Source organism: Procambarus clarkii, chromosome 49, assembly GCF_040958095.1.
Source record: "Procambarus clarkii isolate CNS0578487 chromosome 49, FALCON_Pclarkii_2.0, whole genome shotgun sequence".
Taxonomy (NCBI): Eukaryota; Metazoa; Arthropoda; class Malacostraca; order Decapoda; family Cambaridae; genus Procambarus; species Procambarus clarkii.
Genome location: NC_091198.1, coordinates 17,019,352 through 17,040,085, shown reverse-complemented (window position 1 = coordinate 17,040,085; position 20,734 = coordinate 17,019,352). Strand labels below are relative to the sequence as shown.

General features: G+C 40.5%; 1 protein-coding gene across 4 annotated transcripts in view; it reads right to left on the bottom strand.

Moving 5' to 3' along the window:
• Positions 1 to 4,430: 4,430 nt before the first annotated feature.
• The window catches only part of LOC123763219 (uncharacterized), a 34,379-nt gene continuing 18,075 nt past the window's right edge, over positions 4,431 to 20,734 (bottom strand). For all 4 annotated transcript variants that reach the window (XM_045750274.2, XM_069303032.1, XM_069303033.1 and 1 more), the window contains exons 2-7: positions 17,334 to 19,648; positions 13,829 to 14,064; positions 9,512 to 9,657; positions 8,277 to 8,433; positions 7,118 to 7,315; positions 4,431 to 4,772 (exon numbers count right to left, since the gene is read on the bottom strand). In XM_045750274.2, coding sequence (XP_045606230.2) covers positions 4,763 to 4,772; positions 7,118 to 7,315; positions 8,277 to 8,433; positions 9,512 to 9,657; positions 13,829 to 14,064; positions 17,334 to 19,598 — 3,012 coding nt within the window. In that variant the 5' untranslated portion in view covers positions 19,599 to 19,648 and the 3' untranslated portion in view covers positions 4,431 to 4,762. The remainder of the gene's footprint in view (positions 4,773 to 7,117; positions 7,316 to 8,276; positions 8,434 to 9,511; positions 9,658 to 13,828; positions 14,065 to 17,333; positions 19,649 to 20,734) is intronic.

Here is a 20,734-nt window from a genome sequence, read left to right as displayed (position 1 = left end):
TGATAGGGGCTGGACAATACCTGTTTGATGTTGAACTCCTCCAGTGTCCTTTTGAAGAGATCACTGGTGAAGTTGGTGCCACAGTCACTTTGAATCTCCCTGGGAAATCCGTATTGAGTGAAGATCTTCAATAGATGTGTGATAACCGTAGCAGCCGTGATGTTCTTCACTGGAACTGCTATGGGAAATCTGGTGGTAGGACACAGGATGGTTAGGATGTAGGCGTTACCTGAACTGGTCCGAGGTAAAGGACCAACACAGTCTATTATGAGTCTGTGGAAAGGTTCCGCAGGCACCTGTATGGGAATCAGTGGTGCTCTGGGAATGGAGACGTTCGGTTTGCCTGCCATCTGACATGTATGACACTGTTTTACGTACTGTTTGACGTTGTTTACCATACCTGGCCAGTAGTAGTCTTGACGAATCCCATGGTAAGTCTTGTTGAAGCCGTAGTGGGAGAATGCTCCATGGGCCAGGTGTAGAATAGTGGGCCGCAGGCTGGTGGGAATCACAAGTTGTTCGGTGTTGGCCCAATCGTCCTCCTCCTTCAGTTTACTGGGTCTATATCTGCGGTAGAGCAAGTCGTTCTCTAGGAAGAACCCAGGAATACTGTCGGGTTGAGTCTCAGCCTGGAAAAACAATGGTGTTAAAGTAAGATCTTCCCTCTGCAACTTACGGAACTCCAACTTGGTCAGATGCGGGGGTAGTTTCTGAGGGTCTTGAGGGACAGCGGTAGCAGTAGAGTCAGCTGGCTGTGGACGTGCGGCTTGTGCACGGGTGGTCACGAGAACCGGAGGAGAAACTTCATCACTCTCTTGAACCTCTGCTGGAACATACTCGAGAATAGGATTTATGGGCACAGAGTTACACACCTGGGGTTTGTCCATGACGATCAGGTTGGTCGGTTGCAGGTCTTCTGCCAAGTCGTTGCCTAGGAGAAGTTGCACTCCAGGCATGGGAAAAGGCTTTTCCCTGACGGCGACTTGGACTTCCCCGTTCACGTAGGGACAATTCAGGTGGACTCTGGCGAGAGGGTATGGAGTGGTAGCAGTGAGGTCAGTGATGAAGACTGTTTCCCCGGTGTAGACTATGTTGGGCACAGCCGACTTCAAGATGATCGATTGTAGAGCCGCTGTGTCCCTCAAGATCTTCAATTTGAAACGTCCCTCCGGATTTGAACCGTTGGCAGAGACAGTTCCAGTATACAGGTGGTTACTGAAAAGAGAAAGATCATTAACATCAACACCAACATTCATCACAGGCTTACCGGACTTAGGAGGAGTTGGTTTGGGTCGTTGTTGGTCAGTGGTTCCCTTGTATTGAGACTTACCACACTTGTCTATGGTATGTCCATAGAGTCTACAATATTTGCAGTACAGTTGTGAACCAGCTTGATCGGGGCTCACCTTCTCGTAACTGTACCACGACTTCTTACTGGAGGATGGTTCAGGTGTCAGCCGGTGGATGAGGCTGTAAGTGTCAGCCGACTTAGCACACTTCAGGTAGTCGGTTTCTTCTTTATCTGCTAAGTAGAGGCGGACAGGAGGCGGCACACGTCTCAAGAATTCTTCAACAAGCATCAGGTTGACGAGTTCTGTAAAAGTAGAGACATGTGCTGCTTCCAGCCATTTCATGAAATACCTCCGTTTCGTGTTAGCAAACTCGAGGAAGGTAGTGGTACTTGCCTTCAGGTGGTCACGGAATTTCCTTCTATAACTTTCGGTGGAAAGTAGGTAGGCGTCCAACACTGCTTGTTTCAGAGTGTAGTAGTCATTCTCAGACGCCAAAGTACTGAGTGTGACTGCAGCTCTACCTGTAAGATGGACTCTGAGAAGTGTTGCCCATTGGTCGACAGGCCAACTGAGTTGATTAGCAAGGGTTTCAAAGGTGGTAAAGAACACATCAACTTCTGCTTCTACAAAGGATGGCATTAACTTACTTGCATGTGATATATTAAAACTGACGGGAAGATTGGCAGTAGCTTGCTGGCGTTGAGCGAGGTGTGAAGTTTCCAACGTGTATTCCCGTTGACGACACTCAAGAGCCAGAGTCGCTTGTTGCTTGTCATGTTCGCGTTGTATTTCCAACTCGCGTTGTTTGGTTTCAAGCTGTAAGCGTTCCCGCTCCTGGAGTGTTTCAAGCTGTACTCGTTCACGTTCACGGAGTAATGCGACCTCACGTTCGTGTTCTTCTCTCCTCAAAGCAGCTTCACGTTCTCTGAGGGTGATTTCTTCCCTTCGTATGTCAGCTGCTTCCCTTTGCTGTTCACGGGCTTCCCTTTGCTGCTCACGTTCAATCTTGGCCAGCTCTAGTTTGAGTTTCAGCGTTGCCAAATCAGTTTTATCTGCAATATAGTAAGTTTCATGAGTGTCAGAGTCTATCTTACCTTGCTCTAAATAGTAATCCAGCAACAGGTTGTGTAGGTCATTTTTGTTGGCTTGGTAGGGAACTTCTAGTTGATACTCATGTGCAAGAGTTTGTAGTTCAGTCCTCTTGGCACGACTTAAAGTCCCTATTTCACCTGCTGGATTTGCACGGAAAGTTTGGAGACGAAACATGGTGAAATTAGCAAATAAAGGTACACGAATGTTCAATAATGAAATGTCAGAAACAGGACAACGTGGCAACTGGTACCTATCCTGTGTGATCTTTAACAATTAACGTTAAGTGAAAGATATTAAATGATTACATTAAATCAAGGGCGCAGGAAATCTTGTACCCGGTACTCATGTAAGAGAATAAGGGCAAGAAAATCCTACTAACAAATGAAACAGAGTTTCGAAAACAAATGAAACAGTTAAATGCTTCAAAAGTAAAATTGGTAGTCCAAGGATGTAGGCATACCTTGCCAAGTCTCTAAAGGACATAAAGCAAGTTTTTCCTACTGAATTTAATATGATACTTACAGAATTAGCGAACTTTTGTGCTCTGAAAAAAATAAGCTAATTCCCTACCGTTGTATGTATCATCATCTCTGACTGACGTGTAGGGGTGCGAGGTGTCAACTGGTGACGAGAACTGCTGCTGAGGTCCCAATTCAGCAACTAAAGTTCGAGCTAGAGGAACTATGGCCCTCTTTGTCCTCCTACAGTCAGATTGCAGAAGATTGGGTACTCTTGACCCGGGGCAGACCACAGTACCAGGGTACCAATATGATGATCTGTCAGAATGAGAAATATTCAAGGGACATAGATGGTAAATACGAGTAATAACAAGGAGGGAGAGATGACCAATTAAGAGTATGACTGCGGCCTACAGTCACCACGTAATCCAAAGTTGTCTCACCTTCACTATATGTTACTCTCGTAATGCACAATACACCGCACCTTATAAAAAATGAAATTGAATGAAAAATAGTAAAGCTACGTTAACAAAGTTAAATACGCTTACCATAAATTACCACTTGGCACCAGTACCTGAGTGAAGCTCCTAGGACAGGCCCCCATATAACTTGTGACGGTAACGCGTTGGTGTTCGGCTGTTTAAGGCTAGGGGTATGGCCTCGTCACATAGTTATAAAAAAAAATAGAAAAACTGGAACTTCGTCTGTGGTAAGGTAAGGAGAAGACACACAAAACACAAGTAAAACTTTAACAATGAAATTTTAATTACGTTAAATAAATCAAAACATGAAAATATGGACAAACAAATATGTATAATAAAATCAATGAATCAAAATAATAAGAATACTTAAATGACACAATGAAAGTTACGTTAAGGCAAAATAATAAGAAGTGCAACACAAAAGTTAAGTGGGAGGCGCTGGAATATTGGCTTAAAGCCACCACCTCTCTCAGTACACGCTAACGTCTAGCTGGGAGGAGTGCTGGCTACGAAAGCACGGAACATTCTGAGGACTGATGTTGGGGCGACCCCAGACATCAGGTAGTATTGGGGGCGAGTGCAGGTGCAGCCAGACCGGCGACCAATCAGCGGAGCCGTAGCGATCAACGGGTAGTTTGGTGGTTGGAGTTCGAACAGGTGGCTGGTTGCATACGTTTCTGCTCACCCTGGCAAGCCTTGCTGGTGCTGGTGTTGTTGTCGTTGTTGGACATTTCTTCCATAGTCTTTTTATATAATGGTGAAGACGTAATTTTGGAGGGAAGAGCAGGCTCAATCTCTTGAAGGAGATTATCGTCACAACCCATAGTCAGAATCCAGCAGACCTGTATTACATTAAAACTTTATCACATAAAAAGCATTTACAAAACAATAGCACATTTTTTTCATGGGCCTTTGTTAACCCCGTTGCATTCATATAGATTATAACCATATTTACATCAACGGTATAAACCCGGACAATACTTTAACAACAAAAATCAGCAAAGATGATGACTGCAGTGGCCCAGGAGATCAACATATGATCATGACTTCATTTTAGAGATTAGGATCAAGGAGCTACTGAGTGGCCCTCAAAGAAAAATACTAAGAATTTTTGTATTTTTTTATAAAATTGTTTAAGTTCATTTGTATTTTAGGTGAATTTACTCTTTGGGTTTTTGGATTTTAGATACTTAACTATACTGTGAGTCTAAGAATTATAGAAAGAGTGCATGCTCTAACTACTAATATACCAACGAAACAACAACTTAAGTTTAAAAGAGAACTACAGCAATCATTACAAATTTGGGAACTCTCACAAGCTGCAGGCGTTCTGTGTCTATTGAGGCAATTAGGAACGATGATTGTCATGAATATTTGCACATCAGGTACAGCTTGAACTCTTGGAGCTTCATTAGCAAATAATTGAGTTTATCTTCAATCATCTTAACCTAAAAAGAAAAAAGAAAAAAAACAGCATTAAATGTAATGAAATGCCATTTTGTGGGTGAAGCCCGAAGGCTCCCTGAAGCTTTCTGATTAAGTGTCATACTACTTGAGTGTCATCAGCTGCAGAGTTCTTGTTTGCTAGTGGCTAGTACTGACATGTGAATCAGCAGCTCCCAGAGTGCTGCCACCTGACTGCAGCCAGCAATAACTAGGCGAGTTCAGAGTAGCTGCTGAGAAGATAATTTGCAGAGTATTTTGCTGCTTCATTCTTTCTCTCTGTGAACCTTGCAGTTGTCCGTTTTGCTTCACTTACTTTCTGGATGTTTCCTTCAGTGAGGGTGGTCATAGAGAATCCCCTACTCCCTGTGCCTCCCTGTGAGGGCCAGGTTCTGGCTCTGGTCTCCAGAAAGTTATTAACCCTTAAACTGCGCAATGCGCCTGGAGGCTCACGTCTGGTTTGCGCAACGCGCCTCCGGGTATTTGTATTTTTCACGTTTTATTCAAAATTCCCGCGGCTACATGAGGTTCACATCAGCTTCCTCAGGGCTCTTGTAAACAGACGCCATCTAAAAAATCAAAAGTATTTTTTCCAGAGAATTTATTTCCTGCACACTGGGGGAGTGTCATATTTGGAGGCAACGCAGTTAAGGGGTTAAGGTCTCCAGGGGCTGATGTGACTCTTATGTGTGGAGTTCAGTTCAGTTCATACAAAAAGCCTGGGTTCAGAGATGGTAAATCGTGCCTCACAGGTTTAATAGAATTCTATGATCAAGCAACAAAAATTAGACAAGAAAAAGAAGGATGGGCAGACTGCATTTTCTTGGACTGTCAGAAAGCCTTTGACATAGTACCCCATAAAATGCTGTTACAAAAGTTGAAGCAACAGGCAGGAGTAAAAGGGAAGGTGCTCCAGTGGATAAAGGAGTATCTAAGCAACAGGAAACAGCGAATAACTGTGAGAGGGGGGGGGGAAGACATCAGAGTTGCGAGGTGTCACCAGCAGTGTCCCTCAGGGCCCTGTACTTGGACCCATCCTGTTTCTAATACATATATGTAAACAATCTTCCAGAGGTTATAGACTCATTCCTCTCAATGTTTGTTGATGATGCAAAAATTATGAGAAGAATCAAGACAGATGAAGATAGACAGAGCTACAGGATGACCTGGACAAACTGGAGGAATGGTTTAGAAAATAGTTACTAAAGTTCAACTCAGGAAAGTGTAAAGTAATGAGATTTGGCGAAAGGAGCAGAAGGCTGAACACAAGGTACCATATGGGAGGTGAAATCCTGCAAGAGACAAATAGAGAGAAAGATTTGGGGGTTGATATCACACCGAACCTCCTCAAAGGCCCACCTCAAAAGGATATCATTAGCGGCATATGCTAGGTTGGCCAACATAAGAACTGCCTTTAGAAACTTGTGTAAGGAATCATTCAGGACCCTGAATACCACTTATGTCAGACCAATCCTGGAATATGCAGCTCCTGCCTGGAGTCCATACATAGTTAAACACAAGACAAAGTTAGAGAAGATTCAGCGGTATGCCACCAAACTCGTCCCGGAACTGAGAGGTATGAGCTACGAGGAAAGGCTGAAGGAGCTGAGCCTCACGTCCCTGGAAAACAGAAGAGTAAGGGGAGACATGATGACCACCTACAAAATTCTCAGGGGAATTGACAGGGTGGAAAAAAACAAACTCTTTAGCACGGGAGGAACACAAACAAAGGGACACAGGTGGAAACTTAGTAACCCAAATGAACAACAGAGACATTAGAAAGAATTTTTTCAGTGTCAGAGAAGTTAATAAATGGAATGCACTAGGAAGTGATGTGGTGGAGGCTGACGCCATACACAGTTTCAAATGTAGGTATGATAGAGCCCAGTAGGCTCAGGAATCTGTACACCAGTTGATTGACGGTTGAGGTGGGACCAAAGAGACAAAGCTCAACCCCCCGCAAGCACAACTAGGTGAGTACAACTAGGTGAGTCCACAGAGGACCAAATCCTGAGAAGCTAATAGTGAGGGAGAGAAAGTGAATTGAGCTGCCCCTGTTGAGACAGAACCATTGGAGCACAATCTGAATGAAAATGTAGAGCACAGCCCATGTGAGATGAATGCACTAAAACAGAAGTGTGATCGCTGAGGCCTGTTGCAATTTCACTAAGGCATGGCTGGACCTTTGCTTAGGGTTGGGTAAGCCACTGAGTACCCCCTCCCAGAAAGAATACATGAAATCATGAATGGTGGATAATAATGAAGAAATGCACGTGATTCTGTTAAGTGATGATGATGTACCAAGATGATAATAAGTGTAAAATTTGTATTCCTGGAAACTGCTACTTACAGTGTAAATTTGCATCTCAAGTTTTTCTTGGTGTGTTTTAACAGGACCTCTTGATCAGTGGTATTGAGGGTCTTGGAGGAGACTTTCAGGGTGTCCTCCAGCTTTATGCTTGGAGGGTCTGCCAAAGCCTTCACTAATGTTTTACACCCATCAGCACTCAGTTGACTCCTCCAGAACACCAAGCTGTCATACTCTTTGCTGAAACAACAACAGGATATCTTGCCTTATATAATATGGCATATGAGGAAATAAACAAAATAAAAAAAAACCAGCGTTGAATGTAATGAAACACTATTTTCTGGGTGAGTCCCGGAGGACACCTGATACCTCCAAAGGATACCTGATCAACCAGGCTGTGACTCATACGTCAGGCTGTGAGCAGCCGCGTCTAACCACTTGGTTGATCAGTCCAGCAACCAGGAAGCCTGGTCGACGACCGGGCCGCGGGGACACTAAGCCCCGGAAGCACCTCAAGGTAACCTCAAGGTAGGTATACTTCAGTCTCTGATAGGGTTGTTCTGTCCTTTCTCTCTTGGTTGTTTCAGGACCGTCATTTTATTCCGAATACTGTCGCCTCGTATCGTGCGGCGTTGGCGGAGCCGCTTCAGCTTGCATTTGGTGTTGACGTTACTTCTGCCCCGTTTCACGAGCTGTCTCGTGCGTTGTTTCACCTCCGGCCTGCTCATGCGCCGCCTGAGCCGTCTTGGTCATTGGACCACGTGCTCTCGTTTCTCTCTTCTCCTCGATTTGTTGTGGCCCCTTCTGCTCGAGATTGTTTTTCTAAGGCTTTTTTTCTTTTAGCATTGGCCTTTGGGGGTTGAGTTGGGGAGCTTCATGCTCTCCTCCAGCGCAGAGGTTTCTGGGAGTCCCCAGGGCTTATCACAAAATCGGTGTTTCATTATATTCAACGCTTGTGTTTTATCAAAAGGATAACTCAAGAGAATATATCAGTAGCATACTAACTACTGGAATCTTACATCCTTAACCCTGAGTCACTTTTTTTTAATGAGAAAAAGACGAGTAAATGATTATTTCTCAATATCATTCCATAAGAACACGTACAGTAATTTGTTTACATTTTATACACAGGTGAGGTGACAATTTTGATGATGGTTGCATTTTAAGGATTTAATATTGAAACTGTGACTTGATCACATACCTTTTAATAGGACACAGTGCTCGCACCACTTCATTTGCCCACTCAACATCCATGTCACCCACATCATATAAGTTAAGAGTGATACCACTGGATCTCTCAGGTAGCGAAGGCAGGGGTTGCAAATGTTTCGGAATGACGCCGCGTAATATATGGATATCTGTGAATTAAAACAAACCATTACTAGATATTTTAATTAACAATTTCTCATAGATGTGATGGAACACACACACACACACATCAAGCTTAACCCTTGGGTGGAGCCTTATAAAAGAGAATGTCTGTTTTTCTGTCCAAATTTGGAGACCAGATGCTTTGGGCTAGCCTCACACAATTGTGTTGGGAGGATTAGTCAGGAGTACAGGATGGACATAGGCTGATCGAAGCAGGCCTAAGTTTAATGTTCTTAACCCCTGCACTGCGCACTTGTTTTTGGCAAAACTTTTATGGTGCAGTTGTTAATTGACTTATTTTCCTTATTTTAATAAATGTTCAGTTAATGTTAAGAAAGCCTTTTAATACCATTGACCAAAACAACCTCCAACTTATAGCATTGTATGTCCACGATTGGGATTTAAGATCATAATGGCTAAAACTTTATGTATTCTGGAATAAGAATATAAGTGTTTATATTTTACTTGCTCAAATACTGTATTTATCCAAATCGGTAAATAAGAAATTAGTCTATATATATTCATATCTCTTCATTTACTGACATTACTTGGCTTTTATAAATACTGTATGTCAGAGAAAGTTTGAGATTCCAGTAATTTATTGAAGAGGAGAGAAATTAGGATTTTTGGTAAATCATGGTTAATATTTACACAATACTAATTGTCTTGGTTTTGAATGTATTTGTTATGGAGATAATAAGAGAAGTTAATAGATAAAGAAACATAGAATAGTTACCAGACAGAAATGAGTTTAATGCAAGGGCTACACAGCAAATTTTGCACATTCAAGATATTGAAAGGACAAACTAGGCAGTAACAAATGGCCAACCTTTTGACAAGCCACCAGCTTCCTGTCCTTATTGAGACCACCACTATAGATAAAGGACCTCAGGTAAATTTGGGTAAAAATTATACACTTGGCATACTGAACTATTACTGTATGCAAAAAGGAAAATCTACCTACGAGTTACAGATCCCAATAAAGGAAGCAAAACAGCAAGTTTGTTGGAGAACAATAAGATTCCCTTATGCTATTTCTCCTGCAGACAGGCAAAGGTGACATACCCAAATGGAATAGGTTTGATAGGTGGTCCAAGTTAGGAAGTGCAGGGTTTGAGGAGCCCGTAGCAGCAGAGAGGTCAAGCTGTTCCACTGTGTTTGGAATCACTGCACTAGAACTTAGGTGTCCCTCCAGGTGAAGCAATTTACACCTGTGTAAAACAAAATGTACAGCATAGGCAGCAGTTATCTACATATATTTCTGCTTACACCATATTCATGCATTAATAAATCGTTTGAAAATGTTTGATTTACATATATGTTTACAGATTTATCAAGCATATATAAATACGTACTAAACACACTATCGATGTGCACACACAGCACAACAGCTGATACTATGGAACTTAACAGATGCCTGACCAAGTACTGTACAGTGCCACCTCCATTTGGCAAACTACAGTAAATGGGACCAGCCATGATTCAGTGCACCCAGAGAGTACTTCAGTAGACATTTCCATAATGCATTTTTTTTTTATAAAACACAATAAGATTACATTGTTACTAGAATATATATATTACCACTCTAAAGCTCTGTATCATAGTTTTATTTACCTTTAAAATGGAGAATGTCTAGCCTGAATTCTCTTGAGTTGTGAATACAGTGAATACTGCACTGAGGTACTGTATAATATTAATTGGGCAGATTTCATAGTACAGTATATTACTGTATTGAGCGTGCAGTACTGCTGTATGTTGGGTACAACAATACAGTATAAACTATTATCACTAAAATCATTGCAACTTAAATTGCAAAATAAACAGTGTTTCTTTGAGCCTGTAATTTAACACATATCCTGACTGCACATGCCCCATACAGCCAATGTTTTCAGTTGTTTGCAACAGCTTTGCTGGTGCTGGCTGCTGCTGTGTTGACTTCTGCTGCTTCTCAGCTGGTCCGTTGGCAGTCGTAACACTTTCGCGTCCCCGGCGGGCGGACCGCAACGCACCCCAAGGAAGCCCGAGCAATGTTTATACTCTTTTTCAGCTTTCTTACTTCAATTTTCATGCTACATCATTCAATTTGGTTTCAAATTCTTCTCAATAGAATGCTCTAAAGGAATATTTATATATAAGAACAATGTTACCAATACCATATGATACAGTAAAGCACAAAGTTCAGAAGAGGAGCTGCCTCACACCAGCATGTATGATGTCATCCTCATCACCAGCATGTATGATGTCATCCTCATCACCAGCATGTATGATGTCATCCTCATCACCAGCCTGTATGATGATGTCATTTTTAACCCTTAAACTGCGCAACACATCATATGACGTTTTGGTCCACCTTTTACTGTCCGAACTCACTATACCAGCTTAGTTGTTCGCTATAGTGAACAAAACATGCAGATACTTATATATAACATATGTATATAGTGAATAAAAGCAAAAACAGTATGGTGGGAGGAGAATGGTGGTGAGTCAGGTGAGGTGAGGGAGGGAGTGACAGCCAGTGGCGGGATGCCACTGGCTGCCACTGCCACTCAGCATACCAACTTGGTTCATTATGGTGAACACAAATGTGGATACTTATATATAACGTGCATACTGTAATAACAGTAAAAGGAGTGTGGGAGAAACCATTTTGGTGAGGGAGGTGGCAACATCTGTATGATTTATCATGCTGGGGTAGGGGTGGCCACTATGTTCTTTGGACACTATACCAGCATAGATAAACAGTTATGGTGAACAGAACATGTAGATACTTATATACAATGTCTGTATATAGTGAATAAAAGCAAGAACAGTATGGTGGGAGGAGGATGTGGGCGAGTGAGGAGTCATTTAGGGAGGGAGTGGCGGTGAGAGGCTGACTGGCAGATGTGGTGGCCACACCTCGCTGCTTTTTGACTCGCAATATCAGCTTAGTGGTTCGTTATGAGGAACAAAACATGCAGATACGTATATATAACCAATGTATATAGTGTAATAACCGACAAAGTATTTGTTTATTGTTTTATGAACACAATAATTGAATCAATAATATGCACACCATAATTTTGAGTACAGCAATGATTCACACATTTTATTATATATCACACTACACACTATTGAATAATAATACAGCAAAAATAAAAACGAAGAAAAATCAATCAGAGACATTGAAATAATTAGGTAATTATCTCTTTGTGGCCATTCTGCCTGACAGCTGGGGCTGAGCAGACCGCCTCGGATGCACGCTGAGTCAGCGCCTCTTTTTTTTTTGCCAGACTTCCCCACCCTACAGCAGGCAAAATATGCCACTTATGATTTTTTTATTATCTTCTCCGTGATCAGGGAACATAAATTAACAGGTTTAGAAGAAAAAAATATATATTTTTTTTTGTTAGGTGCCTGTGGGTGACAATAGCCAAATAGCCCTTAACAACACAAGGGTTAAGAGGCCAACCCTTACATAGTACTCAAAGTACACTATTGACCAAATGACTACTTCATGGAACTGGAGGAATGTGAGTTTCTTGGTATCAGTTGTGTAGTACAGTACTTGTATAACACAAAAGTATTATGTATAGCCACAGAGAATGGGAAGACAGTGGGGCGCATTTTAAAACAAACAGCATAATAATCGGATAATAAATGGAATATTTTACAAATATTATTTAGGACGGCACTGACGTCCTCCAGATAACTAGGGTGTAATTATTTTAATTAAGATGTCATTAATATTATCAGGATGAGATAGTGTTAAAGGCATCACCATCAACTGTTCAGACCTACACAACCCTCTTGGCTAAACCATTTATGTACAGTTATGTATAATTTCATAAGTGTAACACTTTTTACTTTTTTCCCTTTACTTTGAGCTTCACTATCATTTGCAGCAAGATACCTCCTAATATCATCAATGTTTCTTGACATCACACATGGTACTCTTCCTAATATTAAATTCTGTAGCAACAGAATTAAAGAAGCAGAGTATAGTGGAACCTCAACTTACGAATGGCCCTACTTACGAATTTTTTAAGTTACAACCCCAATTTCGTCAGATTTAATATTTCCTCACAAGGGTACAGGATCAATCAGGCCAGCAAGAGGTAACCTGCAAAATGTTGGTCGACTTAACAAGTCAGAAGAAGCGCATAATATAAGCCATCAACAGTGAATCATGATCAGTCAAATTCCAATTATAGTTCAGTGACAGATGCTGTAGAGATATCGCAGATCTTCAAGCACCCTGACATTCAAGCACTGTCAGGATGCTTGACAGCTGAGTGGACAGCGTTTCGGATTCGTAGTCCTGAGGTTCCGGGCTCGATCCCCGGTGGAGGTGGAGACAAATGGGCAAAAAGTTTCTTTCACCCTAATGCCCCTGTTACCTAGCAATAAATACTTGAGCCTCCAGCTCTTGTCCCACATTCGAGCTCTCTGAAGGAAGACCCACATTAAAGCTCTATGGCCTCGCCCTGCATTGGAACTACATGCTCTCGTCCTGCATTCTAGCTGTACGCACCCAGCATCCAAGCTCTCTACCTCCGGCCTCACTCAAGTTCTCTGCTCTGTTCCAGGCCTTGTCTCAGCTATCACAACACGTCATTACATTTCCAACAGCTGACTACTGTAACCAAGACCATTATTGAATACACATCAAAAACTACTAAGACTAGGCAACAAGACAACACTAAGTCTTAGTGTTTAAAAGTCTAAAACCACAAGACTCAGACAAACTCTGAGTCTTGTCACCCAAACTTGCAGATGGTTGGAACAGTCAGAAGGTGGTGGAGGCCAAAACCATCAGTACTGTAGTTTCAAAGTGATACGACAAAGAGACCTGGGAAGGTGGGACACAATGAGCATAGCTCTTCTCCTGTAACTACACTTAGGTAATTACATAAACATATGTTACAAATCTAACACAAGCAAATGCTACTGGTACAAGACTTGAAGTATTATAATTTTAGGATGCTCTGTAGTTTGAGTGTAAATACTGTATGCTGAAAGATTGCAATAATCTGATAATGAGTCACAATAACGTGGCTGAAAAATGTTGACCAAACCACACACTAGAAATTGAAGAGACGACGAATAGGTCCATCCTAGACCATTATCAAGTCAATTGTGATGAAACAAAGGAGGCAAGGGCATTAAGTGGGCGAGAGAGAGGTGAGGAGATGGAAATCTTAAGAGGAAAATTCGCCTTGCTCTTATCTTCCTCTAAGATTTCCATCTCTTCACCTCTCTCGCCCACTTAATGCCCTTGCCTCCCTTGTTTCATCACAATTGACTTGATAATGGTCCAGGACGGACCGAAACGTCGTCTCTTCAATTTCTAGTGTGTGATTGCAATAAGCATCTGAAATATTTTCTTGCCTCTTTACTAACCTGCTATTTTGAAGGAGTTTCAGCAGATGATCAGCAGATGTGTCTGGCACGTGTAGGAGGTGTTCAAGAATCAGTGATACCATGCAAGAGCGAGAAGCCACAAACAAGAGAAGATCTTGTATATCAGGCAAGTATTTTGGGTCACCCTGTAGTTTGATTTTAACTTCTGTGCTCTCCGCAAGATGGGGTAGAACTGCCAATGCTGATCCTATGTGTCCGTCTGATACTTCCAGTGTCTCAAATAAATGAGAACACATGAACACATTATGAGTTATATAATATTGCAAAAGATTTGCTAGAAATATAATGCAGTATATTTACATTTCTTTTCACAAGGGAACTAAAAGTTAACTTTATAATAAAGTAACTACAGTAGTTGATCAAGATAACTGAACTTAAGAGAGTAATACCATTTAACTCATATGGAAGATCTAATACAAACCAAAAAGGTCAGTCAAACCAAAAATATACAATATGATTAAGGATGACAAAATTAAAAATTTAGTTTGGAAAAAAATTTAATGAGATTTGTTAAATACAAAATTATTTAATAGAAAAGTTAAAGATAATGTAGACATGGTAAGAAAAGTGGGAAGTAAACAGTGAAGAAAAGGTGACAACATGTTTTGGAATCAATGAATGGCTGGGATGGAACAGAAGAGGAAACACAGGGAGATAATTAAAGAAGCTATGAAAAGGTTAAAGTAGAGCAATGCTACTGATATAAACAGCATAACTGAATATATTGAGGTATAATGGGTTGAGGTGATGATGAACATAATGTTAGATATACAGTACTGTGAAGTGCCAGATGACTGAACTAAGGCCATTATGGTATCTATAAGGAAAATAGTAGTAGGAAAGAATGTGTGAACTACAGAGAGGCTAGTCTACTTAGTCTCCAAGGAAAGGTTGTATGTAGTGGTTGCAAATTGAGTGTAAGAGAGATAGCAGAATGTAGGATACAGTAAGAATAAGGTGGTTTTTTGAAAGCAAAGTGACTGACTAAATCAGATTTTGACAGTTTGCCTGTTGAAATGTTTCTAAGGAAGGAGAGCCTGTACTTAGGCTCATCGAGGTCTTCTGAGGTCAAATTACCGACCTTCCCACAAAACTTTCCTAATCCCTGAGTACTTATTTAACCCTTAAACAGCTCCTGTTGCCCCTCAAGCAATAGAGACTGGTGCGCCAATCGCCTGTGGGGACACTAAATGTGGCCTATAATTTTCAAAAGTCCTAAAGGTTCTATATGGATATTATTCAAAACTAGAGACTTCTAGAAATCCTTTGCCATATTGGAAAAAATCCTGAAAGCCTTAATTTCATTCCTGGGCCTTAGCAAAAAGATAGGCACCATGTCAAATGCATCATTATCCACTGACAGACACTCATGTTAGGAACCATTAAGGACATGAAAATTTTCAAAGACCTTTATAGACAAAAGATATTACTGATGAGGAGAAATTTATTACAAATACATAATTAACTTGAAAACTATTTCTCTGAACATATTGTTATCAATATTTCTTCACCTCACTATGGTCAAATTAAAATGATTAGAATTTTGTTTGTATTTTCCTCAGAAAATACAAAATATCAAAGTTCTATGATATAGAAATAGAATATATTTTACTACAGTGGAACCTCGGTTTTCGTATTTTTTGGTTCTCGTACTCAATTTCTTCAAAAAGTTTTAATCAGTTCTCGTTGTTTGCCTCGGTTTTCTGAGTTTGTTTATACATATACGGGTCCACATGCTCGTGGCGCTTCAGTTTAGTAGTGTCTCCCACCTAGTGATGATCACGTTTCAATTCTGTGTGAAGAATTTCATTGTTTTTGTGTTTTTTTGGTTTCTGAACATAAAAGTTCTTATTGTATATCATGCCATGGGTTCCAAGAAAGTCAGTGGTAATGTTCAACACAAGAAAATTGTTGTGAGGATGACAATAAAGGAAAAACAAGAGATCATTCATAGTGAGACAATGTGATGTCTCACTACAGACACGTGTTAAAACGTGGGTAAAAACAAGTGTCTATGGACAGATTCTTAATAGGACAAGCAAGCAGTGAGCCACAACCAAGTCCTAGTGGTATACCTGCAAAACGTAAGAGAGAGAGTACCCCAGATATATCACTGCTGTTATAATGGAAGGGGACTCCCCTTCCAAACACTAACACCTCTCCTCCTCCCCCTTCCTCACTGTCTTCCATACACCAACAAGAGTTCTCAATAAAGGTAAGGTACCTAAGAGTATTATTTTGTATACAAATTTTTAGTTACTATATTTGGAGGTGTATGGAACAGATTAATTCAATTTACATTATTTCTTATGGGAAAATTCGTTTCAGTTTCATATTTTTGGGTTTTCGCACAATCTCTGGGAACGGATTAAATACGGAAACTGAGGTACCACTGTATTTGTTTTAAGTATGCCAGAAAATGGACCTAATTTAGGGTGTGCAGGTAGGAGGTTAATGCTAGGTGAACACAGAGAAATCAATTGAAAGAAACGTGACCAGCCATCTACCCGACCTAAGAACAGAGATGGTTGGGCATGACCAGGATCCTAGACTGACACACAACAACACCTGAAGTATATACGCATTATTTTTGGGATTAACTGCTGTTGGCATCACCGCAGTATTCTTTGTTGAAGGTGAAGAGGAATTGCATAAAATTGTGAATGAGTTGTGATAGTGTGAGCAGCAGAAGAACAGTGAAGAAAAAAGCAAGATAATGGTGTTCAAGAGGAGGGAATATAATGTCATGGATTTTTGTATACCCTTACAGTGTGGCAAAACAATAATTTGAACTGTACAATCAAAATAGAGGAAGATATATTGAAAGTACTAAACTTAAAAATACTTGAGGACAATGTTGGATAAAAATGGAAGAATTGGAGGTGAAATAACAGAGTAATGAGAAGTGGTGAATATCATAATGATATGAAGGAATATTAGTATGGGAGTTAAGAAAGGGTTAAGAAACAGTATACTACTGCCGGCTCTGACATCCATAAGGAAAACTTGGTTATAGAAAAGGGCACAGTTCAAGAGTACTACGCAGGCATTGAATATTTTTTTTAAGCAGCTGATGTATGAGGAATTGGTATAGCAATGAGGAAGTACAGTACCATTCATAAGATATGTGGTATGAGTGAAAGGGGGTGAAAGAATCGAAAGTGGAGTGGTTGAAGGGAGTAACCACAATACATGTTAGATTGATGCCCAAGAATTGTTTAATGTGAAGGGTGCATAGGGGTGAAATAATTGCATCATATGGCACAGCAGAAGATGATGGCAAGTATCTTGGAAGGGAAGTGCTGAGCAATATATATATATATATATTAAAGGATGGAGAGGCTACACTTGAAGTTTCTCCAAGAAGTTCCCTAGCAGTGTGCCACCCACCCCGAGGAGCTCCTGGAAGGGAGTAAGGGATTAGGGATACAGACAAAGGATAGTTTAGCAGAATTAGTAAAGATAACTCACATACAGTCCTTACCTTATCATCAAGATTCTTAGCCACTAATTCAGCAATAAATTTATCATGCTTTGTCTCTGCCACAATATTAAGAAACTGATGACTACTTAGTCCACTCATCTTGAGGAGTTCAAGAAGTTCAGGTCCATATGTATGGAGATCATTTTCATGATTCTTGGACATAATTCCAGCCATCATGATTAGCATATTCTGGTACTGTTTTATATCCAGTTCATTTTCAGTGGAATGAAGGCTCTCCAACACATGCCGAATAGTTTTAGGGTTCTCATTTTTTAGCTTATTACTGGCAAATTCTAATATGTCTTTCATTATATCCTGTGATACATTATGGGAAACAAGTAGGTTTTGAAGATCAATTAAAACTTTCTGAACATCATGGTTTATACAGATCTCATTAATAACTCCATGTGCAGAAAAGAATTCCAATTTGCTCTTGTGAGGAGGTGCTAATACTGTTAAGTATCCACAAACATCCCACTCTCTGTACACTTCCATATAGTTCTCTAATAAATCTGAAATGGGCAGGTCTTCACGTTTACAATAAGTTTCTATTGTTTGTGTGCATTCCTTAGGCATCTGCATGGCAACTCTGGATAGTGCAATTAGACACTCCTTATACAAAACACAGAGGAAACCATTACATAGATTTTCCCAATCTCTCTTACTTCTATTTTCTTGACGGTGAACAAGTCGCTGAATAAGGCGCTTCTGCCCAAGATCATGAAATACTGCATAGAGCTCAGTAGTTGTTTTCACTATACTGATATCTTCCGAGTTATTAACCCAAAGGAAGGTCAGCAAGGCTAAATTCAGAGGCAGTTTGAACTGTTCCCCCATTTTGGTCCGAGAGCATTGCAGAAAATTCTTCAATCCCTGGATCTTTGTGTGAAGATCTACTGGTGTTCTTGGATCAATGTTGGTGTGTTGAGTCAAAACCTCCATAAATTTGATAATGAATTCATTCTGTTTATCTGGATGTATTCCTTGTATTCTGGTGTGTACCCAAGAAACTTTAAGGTGAGACAGCAATTCATCCACTTTCTCTGGTCTAGTTGTGCATAGCAACTGGAGCTTGTCACCACTCTCTGGTATTCTACGATCAACAAGTTCAAGCAAAAGTTTCTTTGAGTTTTGATTCCATTCATCTACTCCATCTAGAAGTACTAGAGTTTTCTTACTCAAAACTGAATGTAACAGTTCTTCTTTAGACAGTAGGAGAGATGATTGACCAAGGAGAACATTAAGCAAGTCAAGAAATGTAGATATTGATTGATTTCTGCATTCAGAATGAAGAATTAATTCATATTTGTCCAAGCCATGAATTGTATTAGGACTGTCAGGAAGGTTGGCCCATTCTGCCAGGATAAGTTTGATGAGTGTTGTTTTGCCCATGCCTGCCTCACCTTCCACTATGATCACTGATGGCACCTTCTCATCATATGTTCTTAACTCCAGCAAGCTATCGTGGTCTATGGCAAAAGTTTTCTTGTATTTGTGCCGCTCTTCCACAACCTCCACTTTCGAGTATACACTCTGAACTTGCAAGGATTCTGTATGAGTCATAAAAGATGCTGGGTGTATTTTGGAAGTTACCTCGTACAGTCTTCTGAGATCTGTAGAAGCATTTAGAACAAAAGTTTCCTGCTGCGCTTTTAAGTCTAGCATTATCTGCAAATGATCATCAGCTATTACTTTTAAGGGTGCACGTAAAATAAAATCTATTTGTTTCTCCATCTCGGAGATACACTCGTTTACCTCATCTTGATCACGATCATACTTTTCACCAGCCAATTTGTAGGTCTTGGATAATAGGTCTGTCACCGTGGTGGCATATTCTTCCAACTCAGATGGAGATTTAATTTCTTTAATATGACTCAGGTCATTCCGTTGATCCTTCACTTTACTTATAAGGCACTCTAACTTTGTTTCATCATCTGAAGACCACGCTTCACTACCACATTTGGATAACCCTGACAGTGGAAGTCCCAAACACTTAAATAACAGTGTAATATCAAAATCCTTCCCACTTGGATCACTTTCAATTTTGCTTAGTTGCGTGGGAAAAAACCTTCTTATAAAATGACCTTCTTCCATTTTCACTTCATTTATAAAATAATCATGCAAAGTTTGTGTCTCTGGTTTTTGACATGCTATGGAGAAAATATACCATAGTGCTTGACGACCTTCACAATTCAGAAACTTGAAGGCTTTAATTTGTAAAATATCTAGCGAGTTGATGCCACCTGGCTGCCTTTGCCTCGACATGACAGCAAGTAGTTTACGCAGCTACATGTCAACAATTACAGCACTTTCACCTGTTGTAGAGAGACAAAAAGTATTATCAGAACTTGGAACAATTATCCTAATATAGTACCCTACAGTATTTCTAGCACATAGGAGAACCAGTATTTTTCAGACAGAATGATGATCCAGATAAGCTCCTAGACAGAGAGTTTTCATCCTACAGCCAACAGATGGTAGCAGTGTGTGTTGTAGTGATAATGCATTAGTGTGCAAATTACACGGATCTAGATCTACCTATAGGAATACCAGAGGAAACAAAACTCGGAGAAAAGACTGTAACAAAACTCGGAGAAAAGACTGTACAAGATATGATGGACTACATCACCCAGAAGTGCCAGGAAGCTGCAGACAGGTTTATCCCGGCCCAAAAGGAGAAAAATGAAAAGCAATAGAAGAAGCCATGGTTCAATCAGGAATGTAAGGTAGCAAAGCAATTGAGTACAAAAATATGGAGAAACTACAAGAATAACAGAACACCAGAGAGCAGGGAGAGATACCAGAGGGCCAGGAATGAGTACCTCAGAGTGAGGAGAGAAATAGAGACAGTATCTTTGGGAATAATGATGTCTGATGATCAAATTTTTAGGGAGCATAGCCAAGCAAATATTGCATCAGCCAGAAAAATGATAGGATGGACTACGAAAACGTTCAAATCCAGGGATCCCACTACGAGAACGTTCAAATCCAGGGATCCCATCACAATGGATATACTATACAAATCACTTGTACTGTCCTGTCTTGAGTACTGCTCATTCCTCACTTCCCTCTTCAGAGCAGGAGAGATTGCTGAAATAGAGGGAATACAGAGAACATATATGGCATACATAGATACGATAGAGCATCTAAATTATTTGGATTGTCTCAAAGCTCTGCAAATGTACTCACTAGAAAGGAGACGAGAGAGATATCAAATAATATACACGTGGAAAATACTGGAGGGCCAAGTACCTAATCTACACAGTAAAATAACAACATACTGGAGTGAACGATGTGGAAGGAAATGCAGAATAGAACCAGTGAAGAGCAGGGGTGCCATAAGCACTATCAGAGAACACTGTATAAACATCAGAGGTCCACGGTTGTTCAACATCCTCCCA